The sequence below is a fragment of the Trachemys scripta genome, chromosome 3 (genome assembly GCF_013100865.1).
Source record: "Trachemys scripta elegans isolate TJP31775 chromosome 3, CAS_Tse_1.0, whole genome shotgun sequence".
In the NCBI taxonomy this organism is placed as follows: Eukaryota; Metazoa; Chordata; order Testudines; family Emydidae; genus Trachemys; species Trachemys scripta.
This window is the reverse complement of record NC_048300.1, coordinates 82,100,618-82,118,688: the sequence shown is the minus strand read 5'-3', so window position 1 is coordinate 82,118,688 and position 18,071 is coordinate 82,100,618. Positions and strand designations below refer to the sequence as shown.

The window sequence follows — 18,071 nt, the reverse complement described above, 5'->3', positions numbered from 1 at the left end:
CTTGCTTTCCTCTCAGCTCACCTGTGCTGAAGCAACCATGATTTGGCCTATATTGTTTGGTGGGACATTCACAATGCCTGATACCTGAAAATTTAGCAAGTGAATTTACCTTTCCCAAATGGGAAGTCCTGGATAGAACACAGTCAAGGTTCTGGGGATCCACCATTTCTGAAACATGATGTACCGATCTAAAGTTACTTTACCTCCTCAGATTTCCCAAAAGAAATATTGGCCAGGGTTGAACTTTTAAAAATACTGCAATCTGCTGGGTATCAGTTTATGCTTTGCACATCACTTAGCTAGGAATATCAGTATTCCTTCTCTCAAAAACCACAGGGTACATGTAACCATTTTGATTACTGGCGGACAGATAATCATGAAAATGGTGATGACTCACATTTCATCCTCTGCCCTCCCTTCCCTCTGCCTAGGGCGAGAGAGAGCCATTCCTCAGATGTGACACTCATTTATCACTGATTCTGGGATAGAGATGGCCAACCTGAGTCTTGAAATTCACTCTAGTAAGAATTGTTGGCAAAAACATTTAAAAAAAATTCCATGGCAAACAGACTGGTGATGGGCTATTCCTTCGGAGGGGAAAATTCCTGGATTTCTCTTTTTATAGTGTTTCCTCTTTAGTAATTATGGAAGCGTGAAGTTGTGGATTAAGATTTCCATCCCTTGATAATACATCTAGAATGAATAGATTCAAAGCAATTTGTTTCTTATAATACAGAATTTGTGACGGTTTTAAAATAGAACATGTTGACTAATCTGGTTTATGAGAAACAGGCCATTCCTTTGCGCCCCTCCCTCTTTTTATAATCTGGGTTTTTTTTATTTCTCTGTTCATCTCACTTCTGCTCATCCACTCTTTCCTGCCATTCTTGACTAGAACAACCATGGCTATTATAATCTTGGAGAGCTGTAAAGCTAAGGCTCACTGTACACACCAGATGAGATTTACCCTTCTGCCCTTGCTTTTTGTAACCCCCCTGTAGTTTGACATTCACAGGACCGAGACAGGTACAGGAATACAGCTCTCCAGCTAGCATCATTCATTTATCTTCCTGATGATCAGTGGACTGTCATGGTCTGGGATTCAGCATCATGGCTTTTGGGAGGCAGAGCGATTCCCCATTTTCCAGTGGCTAAGGAGAATAAAAGTAGGCAACCATGTGCCGATGAATTTCTCTAGTCTTGCTCCTTTCCCCCATAAATAAAGCTCAAGGATTTGAACCTGCTGAACACTGATGCGGAGAATCTTGTGGCCTGATTCAGAAGTTCTGAGCACCCATAAATCCTGTGGAAGTCAACAGGAGCTGAGGCTGCTCAGCATCTTAGAAATCAGGCTCTTGGGGACCCTCTCCTCAAAGTACCAATGCATCACCTAGAACATTTTCACTCAAAAGTATGCCAACGTTTTTATGGCTGACTTGAACACCACTTCCTCAGCTCTTGTCCCCTAGCGCCCCTACTCTACTTGCACTACATTGATGACATCTGCATCATCTGGGCCCATGGAAAAGAAGCCCTTGAGGAATTCCACCATGATTTCCAACAATTTTCATCCCACCATCAACCTCAGCCTGGACCAGTCCACACAAGAGATCCACTTCCTGGACACTACAGTGCTAATGGTCACATAAAGACCACCCTATACCGGAAACCTACTGACCACTATACTTACCTACATGCCTCCAGCTTTCATCAGACCACACACGATCCATTGTCTACAGCCAAGCTCTAAGATACAACCACATTTGCTCCAATCCCTCAGACAGAGACAAATACCTACAAGATCTCTATCAAGCATTCTTAAAACTATAACACCCACCTGCTGAAGTGGGGAAACAGATTTACAGAGCTAGAAGAATACCCAGAAGTCACCTACTCCAGGACAGGCCCAACAAGGAAAGTAACAGAATACCACTAGCCATCACCTTCAGCCCTCAACTAAAACCTCTCCAGCGCATCAAGGATCTACAACCTATCCTGAAGGACGATCCCTCACTCACAGATCTTGGGAGACAGGCCAGTCCTCACTTACAGACAGCCCCCCCAATCTGAAGCAAATACTCACCAGCAACCACACACCACACAACACACTAACCCAGGAACCGATCTTTGCAACAAAGCCTGTTGCCAACTCTGTCCACATATCTATTCAAGGGACACCATCATAGGACCTAATCATATCAGCCACACCATCAGAGGCTTGCTCACCTGAACATCTACCAATGTGATATATGCCATCAAGTGCCAGCAATGCCCCTCTGCCATGTACATTGGCCAAACCGGGCAATCTCTATGCAGAAGAATAAATGGACACAAATCAGACGTCAAGAATTATATCATTCAAAAACCAGTCAGAACACTTCAACCTCCCTGGTCACTCAATTACAGACGTAAGAGTCGCAATTCTCCAACAACAACAAAAATTTCAAAAACAGGCTCCAACGAGAAACTGCAGAACTGGAATTAATTTGCAAACTGGACACCATTAAATTAGGCTTGAATAAATACTGGGAGTGGATGGGTCATTACACAAAGTAAGAACTATTTCCCCACGCTAATTTCCCCCCTACTTTACTCACACCTTCTTGTCAACTGTTGGAAATGGGCCATCCTAATTATCACTACAAAAGTTTTTTCTCCTGCTGATAGTAGCCCACCTTAATCGATTAGTCTCGTTAGAGTTGGTATGGCAACACCCATTTTTTTCATGTTCTCTGTGAAAATATATATCTTCCTACTGTATTTTCCACTGCATGCATCCAATGAAGTGGGTTTTAGCCCACGAAAGCTTATGCCCAAATAAATTTGTTAGTCTCTAAGGTGCCACAAGTACTCCTCATTCTTTTTGAGGATACAGACTAAAACAGGGCTACTACTCTGAAATCTGTTTACTTTGTAGACCCTGACACTGGGAATAGTACATTGTTGCTTTTAGCATTCTGCCTCCATGTGTAAACTTGACCAGGACACTAGCTGGGAGAAAATTCAGTCATCAAAATAACAGAACATTTGTTTCACGAAGAGTTTATTCATAGCAGACAGTCAGTTCAGGGATGGAACAATATTCAGATGGCTCCAAAGCAAATTCAAAATGTGGCCTTCACTGCATATCTCTAGAGTACCCTCATCCCATATTCTGCCCCTCACCCAAAATCCTAACCCACACAAAAAGCTTTCTGTACCCAACTCACCCCAGCCCCTGATGGCTCGGTCTGTTTTCTCACCATCCCACAGTTCAAACACCTTGTGGGTTTACCTCTCCCCTCACCTTGAAACCTGGCTCTTTCCAGCAGCAGAAACTCCTGCAGGGCCCACTAGATTCCTGGGCTCCCAACTGCTGCTGTATCAGGACTCATACCTACACCCATGATTCAGCTCAGTTTCCAAATGAGCAGGAACCTCTGTCTGGGATTCTAGCTCCATTCTGCACCATTTTCATGGTACTGTAAGTCAGTGGCGGAAATAAGACCAGTTCCTATGGCATCTGCATTACCTTGGAAAAGATTAGTTAACAGTCACTAAAGCTAGGTGAAACTCAGTAATTTTGCCTCCTCTACCAACTTTTTACCCTTTTTGCTCTGTTTCTACCCAGTGTTTCACTTTGAGTTCTGTGCTTCAATGAACCTAGCAGCTCAAAGCGAAAATCAACTGAAACTGCCAACTTTTGTCTATTGTAGGTTTCAGATGGTTGAAGTCACGCAGAGCACGGTTTCCATTCAAAATTGACCACCCCCAGGTTGTCTGAAAAAAATCTCAGCAAATGTCACATTTCAAGCCAACTTCTGTTGATTTACAATTTTGGGTGGTAACGGTAAAATTCAGCCCAAAAGTACCAAGTTTCATGGGCTTTACATCTCTTGTTTGATTTCATGGTTGTATTAAACTTGAACCTCACAGTGAAACTCAGAGGGTGCAAGCCTATGCCAGTCAAAACCAGAAAGAAACAAAAACGCTCCCTCTTCCCCCCGAAATGCAAACTGCGCTTTATTTTGCATTTGTAATCAGACCTGAAGTTAGGTAAGTTTTACCTGGTGCGGAGTTTTCTTATGAAGTTTCACACATCACAACTTGCAATTGGAAACGTTTAAATACAGCAATATTCTCCAAATGCTGTATTTAATAAAAGAGTACATTAGCAATCTACCATTGCTAAATACTCCCTGACTTCTCTTGCATCTGCCAGTCGGCGGTCTGAACACTAATTGGTTTAGTTAATTTCAGTGTTAAGTTCCCTCTTCTGGCCCTGGACTTTCCTTTTGTGGGTCCTGTATTTTAAAATTGCGAAGACAAGAGCTAGTATCCTCACAAAGTGCAAGCAGCAAGCTGCCATGTGAAGAAAGCAAGCCTGCCCCTTGCCAAGCCTGTGCACAGTGCACTAAGTACTTCTCAGCTGGAAGTTGCATTTTGCATGGTGTCACAGCTGGATCTGACATCAGTATGTTCTATAAGCATTACTTCTGAAATTGGAAATTTCAGATCAGAAAACTGCCCTTCCCACCACCACCTCCTCCCTCCCAACCTCTCTTAGCTTCACTAACTGTTCTGTAACTCAGGATTAGATAATGAGTTTCATCAGTTCCTCTAAAGTGGAAAAAGTCTTCGATGCAGCGGGGGGAAAAATGGACAACAATGGTGCAGGTGGCCGGCACTCTGTGTTTATGAAGCAGGAGTGCTGTATTTGAGGAGTGTTTATACTTATTTTCATTGAATAAACCCAAGTAAACAAATTTTGAACTGGTGAAGGACTTGACCCTGGGGAGGTTGAGGTCTTAAGCAGGCCAAGTTCATTGTATGTCAAGTTCTTCTCATCTATCACTTCATCTGCTTCTTGAGATACCAAACTCTGAGTGCTGTGTGTCTGGAGAGACAATGTGTCTGATATGGCTTTTTGGTGTGTGAACACAAAGTCATCTAGGAAATTACTGTAGGAACTGAACAATTTCATTGGACTATTTTTTTATACCTGAAAGTCAGGATGCAAACTAGGCTCTTGTCTAAGAAATGTGTATCTGAACTTGCTAAGAGGAGAAACAAACATATCAGCTTATTTATCTGCATAAACCTTCTGACTTTGAAATGTTTTTGTCTCACATACTGGGGTAATTTATTTTAAAGAGATTATTGTAGCTTTTTACTGATGTTTTGGACCTCATATATAATAAATCAGCTGATTTATTGCAGCAATTTCAACTTTTAGCCTGATGGACGATGCACAGAAGCAACAGTCTTATCAAGGTTACGGTGTTTCTTTTGATATTATAAGCAGACTGCAATATAATGGGATACGGTCGGTTTTTCTCAGTTTGGGATCAACTGACTTACTTTCTCTTCTTTTTCCCTGAGGGTCCATAGACTAGGTCTAAGATTTCCAAAGAGATGTGCACCTCCATTCAAATTTTTTTTAGGGGGGCCGCAAATGAAAAAAGGTTGAAAACCACTGATTTAGAGACACTGCAAATATAATGTAATTTGAAGAGAAAGGCATTGTGCTATCCTTTATGGGAGAAAGTCCTACAGACTCTTATATCATTTAATATAAAATGATAACTTTGCCAACAGAATAAGTAGTGTTTATGTTAATAAATGTGTAAATAAAGGTTGTCTGTTAAAATAAGTTGAAATGTAGTTGAAAATACACACATGCATGTACATATATGTGTGTACCTACTGACAATGTACAATTCATGAAATAAGCCACAGCATAAAACTGCTTTTAGTTTTAATACTCTTATTTTTCTCTATTTGATGTTTTTCCTCCATCCTCCCATCCCCCAATATTAACCAATATTTTTCCAGAAAATTGTGCAGTTAATTTTTTCACCAATATTCACCCAAATTTTTCAATTTTTGTAATCAGCACAGAAAAATTCCCCCAGAATTTTAAACAATATAAATGAAAAATGAAGGGACTTGATTATATTCTATGTACTGGTTTAATGCTTTTAATTATGTAGTTTTTAAGAATAATTTCTATAGAATCCTGGTTAATTTCTATGGTTTCATCCCTATTTAATTCTACAGAACCTGTCCAATATAAAATTGGTTGTATGTTCACCGACTGGAGTCATTGCAGATGCATAAAACATTCCATATATTCCACCCGACCTCTGATTGGGATGATATAAAATAACTACAATGTGCCCTAGAAGTGAGCTCAAGGATGGGAAATGGATTTAAAAAAAAAAAGGAAATTGTACACCAAACACAAAGGGGGAGATAGGACAAAAAGCTTTTGACAATGAGTGCAGAGGTGTTAACTGTCCATTTCATCTTGAATGATCTCTTACAGCATAACTCCTTATGCTAAACAGTTTGTTCCTGTGAACTTCTGAGTACCTTTCCCAGACCTGAAGAAGAGCTCTGTGCAAGCCTGAAAGCTGGTCTCTTCCACCAACAGAAATTGATATAATAAAAGATATTACTTCACCTACCCTCTCTAAAACCCCCCAAAACAGTTAAGCACCCAACTCCCACTGAAAAAGTCAATGGGAGTTGGGTCTCAACCCCTATTTGTACATTTGAAAATCCCCCAACAAAAGCATAATTACCATGAGAACAATATTACAGTCAAGGAAAAAGGAGGAGGATATTGAAAATAAGTTGAGTTAAAAATAATAAGTGTAGATGGAAACCCTGAACACACTGAAAGGTCTAATCCAGGAATGTTTTCAGAAAAGTGATTTGTCGAGTTTCTATTTTAAATAATCCTGTACCATGCTGAATGAGCTCTGCAAGGAATTTTATCTTTTACAGACTCCTTGTGTTACTGTTTGTTAGTGAGATGTGAAATTATATCTAGGTACTTATATGGCCCCAATAATTGTATTATCTTTACAGCTCCAAAGATGTTACATTACAAACAATACTTTGCGTGAAGCCATCCAGTTGCTCCAAGGACTTATATACCAAGACAAAGATGTACTGATCTGGATTTGCAAAGCAACACATAAGAATTGGAGAAGAACTTGGAAGGGCTTGATTATATTTCAATCACCAGAAAAGGAAAGGAATGATGATAGTGGAACAATCGTTGGGATTGATGACCTGAGACTATGAAGGTGGCTGATTAAGTTGCACTCCCCTCATCCCCGCCTTCATATTAGGCGAAATCCTGGCCCTCTAATGTGGAAGGAGTTTATTTGGGGGGGGGGGTCTATTAGCCTTTAAGATTCACATTACTTGTATCTGGCGTGACACAACCAGCCTTGGAAATGGTCAGGCCCAATTTAGAAAGGGACTTAGGACTCCATGCGCACATTGTGGCTAGGACCAATAGAGCTTCTCAGAGGTTGGAGACATCATTTCTATTGGGTCCCTGGCCACCCAACTGCACACAGCATGGATTTGCTAAGGACTTTGAGCCCCACTGGAAGGTGTCTTATGGCAGAGATGAAGAGCCCTACCCCACAGATCATGATCCCCTTGCTCAGGCTCTGCAGAGGTTAATCAGATTTCCATGGAGGAGAGAGATCCAGGGGAAATCTTTTTGCTCATGGTCACAGTCTTTCCCCAAGACGACAGCTCTACAAAACTATCAGCTAGGACTGTCTTCTCTAAGAGCTGTACTGACTCACTTTGGAGCCCTGGTTGACTTTATATCAAGGATCTAGGCAGGGCTAGAATATGGGCCACAGATATTAGTGTGACTAAACACAAAGGTAAAAATAACAAGATAACAAAAATGGAGAACATCGCCATTTGTTCATCCTTGGTAATGTTTTAGATTCTCATTTTCCCAGAAACATTTAAGGGCGGGAAAGGCTTTTGCATCATTGGAATAAATATAATTAAATTCTTTGCTTGTTGGGTCTTTACTGAATTGTTTTATTAGAATGTCCTATTTAACTTATTTATAAATCAAGGAATCTTCATCCATCTGTGTCATAAGACACATTCCAGTGGAGCTCAAAGTCTTTAGCAGATCCGTGCCATATGCACCTTCTCCTGGTGGTTTTACATTTATGCTCATTGACACTCAGTAAAAATTATAAACAAAACTCTGCTCTCACTTCCACCCATGCAATTCCCCTTGACTTCACTGGGTGTTCAGTGGACTTCAATAATAATTGTGCGCACATGTACAAGGGAAGAAATTAGCCCTGCACGTTGAATAATATTACATCACAAAATATAAATGAAGGCCAAGAAATATTGAAAAAAAATAGTATAAACTTAAAAACTAAATCTATAGAAAAATTACAAATTTGAGCTGAGTATCTCCAGAACAATAAAAAAGCACATTTCAGATAAGGGGGGGGGGGAAAACCCTAACATGTTCCTTATTTACCATAACATTGGTTTCCACTACCTTACTCATGCACTACCTAAGTCATGTACAAGTTAAAAACCTAATCGTGTAAATGAGGCAATGGATTTGGAGGTCTCCGATAAAGAAGTGATATTCGTGTACTGCAGCCATTAAGCAAAGGTCAAGTTTCGGTCTGCAACTTGCAAAGTCATCTTCTGCATCCATACCTCTGATTTACAGAGCTATGAATCTTGTACAACTAGAGTTAAACCACAAGAATGGAGGGGAGAAGAGGGATAAAATAATCAGCAAAACCTTACCTAGTAGATATATCTTTGGCATTACAGTAACTGTGGTAGTTTAAGGATATAAATTACTTGAAGCAAAAAGGGGGGGGGGGTGAGGGGAAGAGAGACAGACAATGATCCTCCTATAATTTTCAAATCAGATCTACCAACACATGATTTCTGCCAGGTGCATTAGCAACTAACCACTAAGCAAAACAATACTCTGTATTTTCTCCAAGTTCCCTGACTTTATTTTACTTTTTGTTCATGATAATTTCTATGTACTGACTTAATATTTTGTCTCTTTATACGTATATCTATTTAGAAGGCGAATACTCCTATTTTGAATGATCAAACTACCAGCAAGCCTCCTTTGCTCTTTATATTTTGCTGATCAATGCTCATTAGCTTGCAATTACGAGTGTATATACAGAAGTTTAAGGGATGGGATTCACACAGGGGGGTTGGTGTTTGTGTTTGGTTTTTCCACCAAGTTGGAACTTCTGAGGATTTTCACACTTAAATAGCAGAACAGATTTTTGAATCATTTTTCTTCTTCCTGGTTGAAAACCCCCAGTTCCCTGTTGCATTATAATATGGAGTGACTTTGCATAAAGTGGGTTATTACTGCCAAATAAAGGAGGGAAGGGGTGTGTGGATGTGATGCTAGTAACTTAAATGGGTTACAATAGATCTACTGGGTTGCTTCTTGAACAAGATTATCTTAAAGTCAGTAAATCCTGGTACAAGAAAACAAGTTTAGAGAAAATATCCCACAGACATTTAAAAGAAAATCTAATAATTTGTTTAAAAGGCAATTATTGTTCATAACTATGGCCAAAAGAATTTTAAAGACTTATTTAAAACTAGGAATTTGAATTATTGTAAATGTAGAGGAGTTGGATAGTCTGATTCTGAATAGAACAGATTAGTTTATTAGCATGGTGGAAACTGCTCCTCCCCAGTGTAACGAACCAACTGCATTGTCACTCGAATAGTTAACACGAGTTGTCTGCTGGGACTCTGATACCTCAGAAGTCACATCGCCTGCTATGCTCTGTCCTGGCACTGATCATCCGTCATGATGCTCGTTAGTCCCTGAGTAGAACTCCTTCGTGGAAGAGCCACAGCTCCGCACCTGGCTTTGCATCTGCTCTGGTGGAGCACGGATTTGATTACTTCCATGATTTGGGCACACAGCTGAGGGAGGAGGAATTTCTTTTCCCTGCCAATGAGGTTTGGATTAATGTGGCTGGTTGTCAATTGGTGCCAATATTAGTTTATGGAGTTGTTTTTTTAATTGTGATGTATTCCTATCTGATAGGTGAAATAGAATTAGGCAAGCAATACAATTTTTTCAGGAAATAGTTTTTTTTTTAAATGATTTAAACTCAATCTTTATCATATCCTGCTTAAGCAATGACATATTAAGAACTTTATCATCAAATAGTTATCTGATGTTGTAGGTAACATGAAGAAAATATTTTTTTAATTTATTTGCATAGTATGAACTATGTCCTCCTCTCAGGACACTGGTACAAATTGAGAGTAACTTCATTGAGGTCAATGGAATTATGCCAGTGTAAAAAACAAATGCAAGTAAGGGAGAATCAGGCCCCATATACCTTTGTTTTAATGAGGAGGTAGCAGATCATCTGCAATGACAAAAAGAACAAAACAAAACAAAAATATATAACTGACTGTTCCCAACTCCAGATACAGGGTCAAAAAAAAAAAAACACGATGTTATGGATGGAATACAGAAATCCTGATCCTACCCCGTCCAAACAAACATTCTTATACATTAATACTTCCTTCTGACTGAAAATGCATTTCACTTGGCGATAGTGCCAACACATTTTATATAGATTATTTTGACATTTTCCCAAACAACTTCTCCTTATCAGTAACTGAAAAATGCCAGGTTGGATGGGCTGAAGAGAAGATGAATGCAAATACATGACAAGGATGGGAGCCTATAGGCAGACAAAGCAAGAGCAATTACTATCCTGGATAAAAGAACTGTGAGTCACTTGTGCAGAACATGAGAAAAAAAAATAATTCAACACCAAGAATTGCAATAGACTGAGTTGTGGGTGGGGTTAGGAAGAGTAAAGCAGGCAGCTACTATAGATTTTGGTGCTGTTTGTGCTAATTTAGGTGAATCTGTAATTATTTCAAACAAGCTTATAATGTCCTGATTTGGGTTTTCTTCTCACGCATTATGCTGGCAAAATAAACCTCAGCAACATGCCAAATATATTTTGCAATATACAGTGCATTACAAAAAAACCTGCTAAGTGATATTGAAGTAATACCATTGCAAACACCACCACCTATAGAGGAAGATTACCTTTAACTGCTGATTACATCAGCAAGTGCATCCATCCCCCACCTCTATAACAAGCACATAACCTTATTTGTCACATATAAAGAACTTAATAAAAATTTACCTCAAATCTACTTAAACTTGAGCTCTTTGACCGAGACTTCTTGCGGAGATATACTGAAAAGAACCTACGCACTGTGAACTTCTTCATATTCATTTCCATTGCCCCGTTTGAACTACAGTGCAGAGCACACAGGAGCTGCAGTGACGAAGAAGGCTAGTGCATCCCAATTGCGCCCTATATTAAATCCACGGAAGAGAGAGAGATTCTCAGAAGTATCTGTTGCTGATTCATCAAGTCCTGTACAGCTAGATGCACAGAAGGTATATTACAAGAGCCATCAAACCTTGCAGCGTGCTGCTTGCTGCTCAGGGCTAAGGGCTTTTCACTCTGTCTTTCTTTCCACTGTTTACATTTCAGTGCTGCAAGCTGAACTCTTTCCACTCCCTCACTCTCTCGCCTTAGGTCCTACTACATCCAATCAGACTCAGCTTTTCCTGCATACATAATAAGCACCAGAAAATGACAGCTCCCAACTCCCAGGCAGAGCAGGTTTGCAATAAATATTAGATGTGTCTATTGCTTGCACTCCTGTTCTCTCAGTCAGTCTTTTTCAATCTCTTGGCTTGAGAACTGTATGGGGAAATAAGCACATGCTGCATTTCTGTTTTTAGCTTGGAATTTCAGCAGAGCTATAATTACCATATACAATATGGGCCAGATTTGAGAAGAAACAAGCTATTGTAAAAGATTCTCCTAAGAGAAGATTCAAAGACACCGTGGGTTCATTGCTAAAGTAGTACCATCTGAACCTCATTTTATTCTCTGGACTACATTTTTTACCTTTATCCGTCTGAAGTTAAAGCACAGGGCAGATATTACAGATTACTTAAAGGCTTTAAATTTAAATAATAGTTTGTACAACACTTTGAAAATATAAAGCACTATATAAATGTTAAGTATTGTGATTATTATTATATTGTGAGGGGAGGCTACAATCCTTCTCTCCCCGGGGGTTAAAAATGTATACATACATACAGAATAGGAACCTTGCTGTTCGTACAGTAATTCTGAGTTACTCATTATACTGGAAGCATGCAGACCTATAGCTTTCCCTCTACCTTTTCGATTTCCTTTAGAAAACTACTGAATCTCAATGTGATTCTGAGACCCAAAGTGTTTCTGTTCCAGCCACATTCGGCTTGGGCTACTTGGCCTTGGTTATCTTTCCTTTCCAACTACTAAAGGCCATCAAGACCTATCTTTCCTCCCATGTCCTTATATGGAAAGCAGGGCCAGCTCCAGGCACCAGCCGAGCAAGCTGGTGCTTGGGGCGGCAGCTTGTAGAAGGCGGCATTCCGCCCAATCCTAGGGTGGCGACAGTGCTGCCGCTGCTGCTTCTTCTTGGGTCTCTGCAGGCACCTTCAGGGGCTGTGTCATGATTGTCACAGCCTGTTCTATTGATCTGTTAGGTTTGGTTGGTTGGTTTTTTACCCTTACCACTATCTATAACTGCAAAAGCAACCTTGACTATTTTCCTAAGATGTCATGGAGTTTATCATCTCAACTTACACAGGTTTTATCTGTTTTTCGTCTGGACTTTTGTCATCATATCTTCCTGCACCTCACCCCAACTCCTATCAATTATGTAGTTGTGAAAAGCATCTACCTTGTCAGCTGCTCTGACTGTGTCCTCCTCCCGATCCTTTCATTGGCTTCTCCTCTTCATCAAATATGAACTCTGCATCCTTCCTTTCAAGGTAGATGAACTTAGGTTTCCACCTAACTTTTTGATCTTGTTTTTTCTTTCCCTCACCATGTTGCTCCATACCTGCTGCAAGCTTAATAATGCCTTTTATATCCTTCTCTTATCTTGTTTCCACCCAGCCGCCTGTGCCTGGAAGAAGGCATGTGCTAGACCAGTGTTTCTCAATCTTTCCAAATTACTTTATTCCTTTCAGGAGTCTGATTTGTCCTGCATACCCCAAGTTTCACCTCATTTAAAAAACTATTTGCTTACAGAATCAGACATTAAAAATACAAAAGTGTCACACACACACACTATTGCTGAAAAACTGATTACTTTCTCATTTTGTCTGTATGAAGTTTTAGTTTGTGCTGACTTCACCAGTGCTTTTTATGTAGTCTGTTGTAAAATTAGGCAAATATCTAGATAAGTTGATGTACCCCATGGAAGACCTCTGCGTACCCCCTGGGGTACATGTACCCCTGGTTGAGAACCATTGTTCTTGACTATCAAGGAGTACATTATTTCATCACTTGAATAAGGATAGCAAAATCTAGATCTAATATTGTAATTTTTGGGGGGTGATTAACAAAAGTATTTTTTGAACTGTATTAACCATTGTGGTTTTGAATGATAGCTTGGTTGATGGTATAATAGATGAGATTGCTGAGTTTTCTTAAATCTTTTCCATCACATACACATATACATATATATAGAAAGCCCATCTAGTATGCCATCATTCGAAACCACAGTGAGTTTATAAAGTCAAAAAAATAAATTTGTTGTTCACCAAAATAATAAATATTTCAATATTTGATCTAGATTCTGTTACCTTTACTTATGTGGATGTCATTAGCCCTTCCCAACTCTTATGGCATAAGGAGCTGTACCATCAATAAAAAAAAGATTTAAAACATGTGGAGAGTCCCAGAGTTAAACACAGTTATTGACTGCTTTTACTATAAGATTTGTCACTGCCTTCATGTTGCAATGGGATTCTTACAATCTAATATACTGCAATTTGCAATTGTCATGAAAGGCCATTAAACAAGTCTGGTCTGCAATAAACGCCAAAGAAAAGTTAAGTACATGACAGTTTTGGGTAAGTACTCTGGAACAGGTGGTCAGCAAGTGGGTGCTGAGGAGCAGGGAGGGTCAGAGCCATGGCATCACTCCCCCACATTGATATACACGGGTCATCGAATTTAAGGCAAGAAGGAACCACCAGATCTAGTCTGGCCTTCTGCATAGCACAGGCCACCAACACTGCCCAGCACCCGCACACTAACCCAACAATGAAAATGAGATCACAGAAGACTAGACCGTTGTGTGCCACAGGGCGAGAGTAGGATGGACCAAGGTGCACCAATGCCAAAAGCCCATGAAGTGGCAGGGAAATTATTAAATCGACACATCCCGGCAAGTGAACCATATCGACACACTGTACCACACAAGGTCTGTGTCAATCTGATGGGGGTTGGGGACTCCTTCCCAGCCCCACATATGGGTGATCAGTTAGACCCTGAGCACACATGAGCCAGCCAGCCAGCCACCTGAGAGAGAGAGAGCGAGAGAGAGCGTGCGAGCGAATGACTGGTGTCATCTCAGAGTCCTGACCCACCCCATTCAATGTCTGGTCTGCAGCAGGGGTCATCCCTGATGCTTCAGAGGAATGACAAACAACCAACCAAACCCAACACAACACCCCATCCCCAACCTCAGAATCCACTGAGGGGAGGGCAGGAATCCCTTCCTCACTCACCCCTGCAGATGGCCAGCTGAAACCCTGAAGCATGAGCTTTAGGAACAAATTATAAACTGGAAGAGAGCCCCAGGGCTGCTGAGTCCTGCCCCCACCATCACAACCAGCCCCATAATACAATTGCACTCAAATTTGTCCAACTCTATCTTAAAAAAAACTAACTAAGTTGTTGGCCCCACAACGCCTATTGGGAGGCTGTTCCAAAACCTCACTCTTCTGATGGTTAGAAATCTTAATTTCCAGCCTGAATTTCTTCATGGCCAGTTTATGCCCATTTGTTCTCATGCCAACATTGTCCTTTAGCTTAAATAGCGCTTCGCCCTCCATGGTGTTTACCCCCTAATATATTTAGAGAGAGCAGTCATATCCCGTATCAGCCTTCTTTTTGCTAGGCTAAACAAGCCAAGCTCTTCCATTCTCCTTTCATAAGACAGGCCCACCATTCCCCTGATCATCCTAGTAGCTCTTCTCTGCCCCTGTTCCAGTTTGAATTTAGTTTTGTTGATCATGTGTGATAAGAACTGTACACAGTATTCCAAATAAGGTCTTACCAGTGCCTTGTATAATGGCATACCTCTCTCTCTCTCTCTCTCTCACACACTACTGGAGATGCCTCGTCTAATACATCCTAGGATTGCATTTGCTTCTTTCACAGTTACTTCACTTTGGTGGCTCAGTCATCCTGTGATTGACTTCACCACACCCAGGTCGGTCTCGTTCTCGGTCATTTCCCACTGATTAGCCTCCAGCTTTTTGTAGCAAAAAATTCTTATCAGACCTTAAGTACATGATCTTGCACCTTGTGCAATTGAATTTTATCCCATTTCTGTCACTCCAGTCTTCAGGGTCATCCAGATCTTCCTCTATAATATTCCAATGCTTTCCAACATTGTATCATCATTAACACATTCCTACTTTTTGTGCCAAGGTCATGAATAAAAATATTAAGAGTGATCCCAAGGCAATCCTTCAGGAACTTCACTAGTAACCTAACCCCAATCTGATATTTCACCTTTCAGAAAAAAACGTTGTCTTATCCCCTTTAACCAGTTCCTTATTCACCTTACAATTCTTGTACTAATCCCTATCCACTCTAGTTTAATTAATATTTTTCCACATGGTACCGTGTAAAATTCTTTACAAGGCAAGAGGATGTGGGGGACGGAATGCTCCAAATATAATAGTTTGATTGATAACAAAAAAGTCCAAATACAGGAAACACAAACAAAAATACATAGATAATATGAAGCGTAGGTACAGAAAATAGAAAATTCTACAAGTATCTTGTGTGTATTTTATGCTTCTGAGCCAACGTATTTAAATTTAGCTTCAGAAGAACAAATGAATAAGATGAGGTCTCAGAAGGAAAGACCCATAACTTACAGTTAGCTATAGAATATCCAATTTGTCCAATGACTAATAAAAAGGTACAAGCTAAGGAAGAAATTAGATTAAACTGAACACTCATTGTTCTATTTATAAGTATACTAGCAGTCAGATCAACCTGAAAAATTCATTGCACTTAGAAATTCATGGTAGTAAATTATTAATCGGCTTTCCTCTGAGTAATTTTTACTGCCAAAGAACTCGATGGAAATGAAATCCACCAAATGGCTGTGCTTAAGGCAAGAATAAACAGAGATGAGGATCAACTGACATACTTACGCTTCATAGTAATATTTATATTTTTGATTCTGATTTATGGCTTCAAAATTGAAGCATTAATTGCCACCAACATAGAGTTAAAAAAGATAAAATGCCTGATTTTGCTTTTTTTGGAGTCAATGGCAAAACTCATTTACTTCGACTTGATTAGGATTAGAACCAAAATGTACAGACAAAAAGTACTTCAGCTTAGAGCAGGGGTCTCAAACACGCGCCCCGCGGGGTAGTTTTCTGCGGCCCGCGGGGTCCTCTCGGCCCCCCCAGCGTTTACCTAGAGCAGCTCCAGCCTGATGCGCACTGGGGGGAAGGGCGGGCTCCCTGCCTATCCTGCCCCTCCGGGAAGCAGAAGGAACATGGAGAAGGGGGGGCCACAGGGCTCTGTGTGTTGCTCTTGCTTCAGGCAGCGCCCCTAGCAGCTCCCATTGGCCGCAGTTCCCCGTTCCCGGCCAATGGAAGTTGCTGGGGGTAGTGCCTGAAGTAACAGCAACACACAGACCCCTGTACCCCTCCTCCCCCAGGTTCCGGCCACTTCCCGGAGCGGTGTGGGGACAGGCAGGCAGGTGGCCTGCCTCGCCACCGGTGTGTGTTGGGCCAGAGCCCGGCACCCGAGCCCTTCCTGCAGCCCAACCACCTGCTGTACCCTGCACCCCTCTTGCAGCCCAACCCCCTCCTGCCCTCCCTGGGAGGCAGGAAGGGGGCAGAGTTGAGGTGGGGATTTCAGGGAAGGGGTTGAGTGGGGACGGGGGGCCAAGGGTGGCAGGGGGAGGGGTCAGTAATGCGGCCCTCGGCCAATGTACTAGTCCTCATGTGGCCCTCATGGTCATTTGAGTTTGAGACCCCTGGCTTAGAGTTTACTGAGACTAGGTCTTAGTTAAATTTAATGGAGGATTTCTAATAATAAAAAACTTACTACCAGGACTTGTGTGACTCACAGATGGTTGTACACAGAACACATTCAGATTAATAAAAAGTCAAGCACACACATGGAGGTGGGCAAAATTGTTTGGAAAAAATCTTTTTTCCCCTGGAAAATGCAGATTTGGGACAACTGAAACATTTCGTGAATTGGTCAGATTCACCAATTTGTTTGACAAAAACCAAAAAACCACAAACACCCAATGTTTCATTTAAAAATTGAAATGTTTTGTTTTGACATTTTTTAAATGAAATGTTTTGATTTTTCAATTCAAAGTCACTGCTTTTAGAATTTTACTTGAGTTTTATTTTGAAAAGGCTAAAGAACTCAAAGGCAAAATGAAACGTTTTATTTCAGGTAGAACAAAACATTTTGCTCAACCCAAAAAAGAAATTTATTCCAGTTTTGATTCACGAAAAAAAAAAAAAAAGGAGTCTGGTGGCACCTTAAAGACTAACAGATTTATTTGGGCATAAACTTTTGTGGGTAATTTTTTTTTTGGGGGGGGGGGGGGAATCAAACCAAGGTGTGTTTTTGTTTGGTTTTTTTTCTGTTCAATAGATAGGTGGAAATTTAAAAAAAACAAACAGTTATTCACACAGCTCTATCCAGGAACTGCAGATACAGACCCAAGACATTTACACTCAGCAATAAACAGTCTATGATGAACCAGAACCTAGAAGGACAGGCACGACTGGACTGGTTGATGCTGCATGAACTATCTATTTGCAGTAGAGATAAGAGAATTGGGCTAAGTAATTGGAAGAAAGACTACACAAGTCTTTGAGACATATGACGCTCATCCACAAGATATAGGCTTAGTGCAGGAAGTTACTGGTTGAAATTCTAGGGCCTGTGTTGTGTAGGTCAGACTAACTATAATGGTTCCTTCTGGCCTTAATCTGTTTATCTATTGTGACAAAGTTCCTCCTCTATCTTGGTGGGTCCTGCACTTATTGGCAGATTTTCTTGCCTCAGAGGTTCACCATGTGGGTTGGGGAACAGCCCAGAGACCTTCCCCTCTGGGAAAACCCACAG

General features: G+C 40.7%; 1 protein-coding gene across 2 annotated transcripts in view; it reads right to left on the bottom strand.

Annotated features, from left to right (window-relative positions):
• The window catches only part of RPS6KA2 (ribosomal protein S6 kinase A2), a 432,449-nt gene that overhangs the window by 223,406 nt on the left and 190,972 nt on the right, over positions 1-18,071 (bottom strand). The window contains exon 1 of one of the 2 annotated variants that reach the window (XM_034765237.1): positions 11,007-11,333. The exons of the other annotated variant lie outside the window; for it this stretch is intronic. Within the exon in view, the coding sequence (XP_034621128.1) occupies positions 11,007-11,105 (99 nt within the window). The 5' untranslated portion in view covers positions 11,106-11,333. Of the gene's footprint in view, positions 1-11,006; positions 11,334-18,071 lie in introns of those variants that run through there. 2 annotated transcript variants of the gene reach the window in all.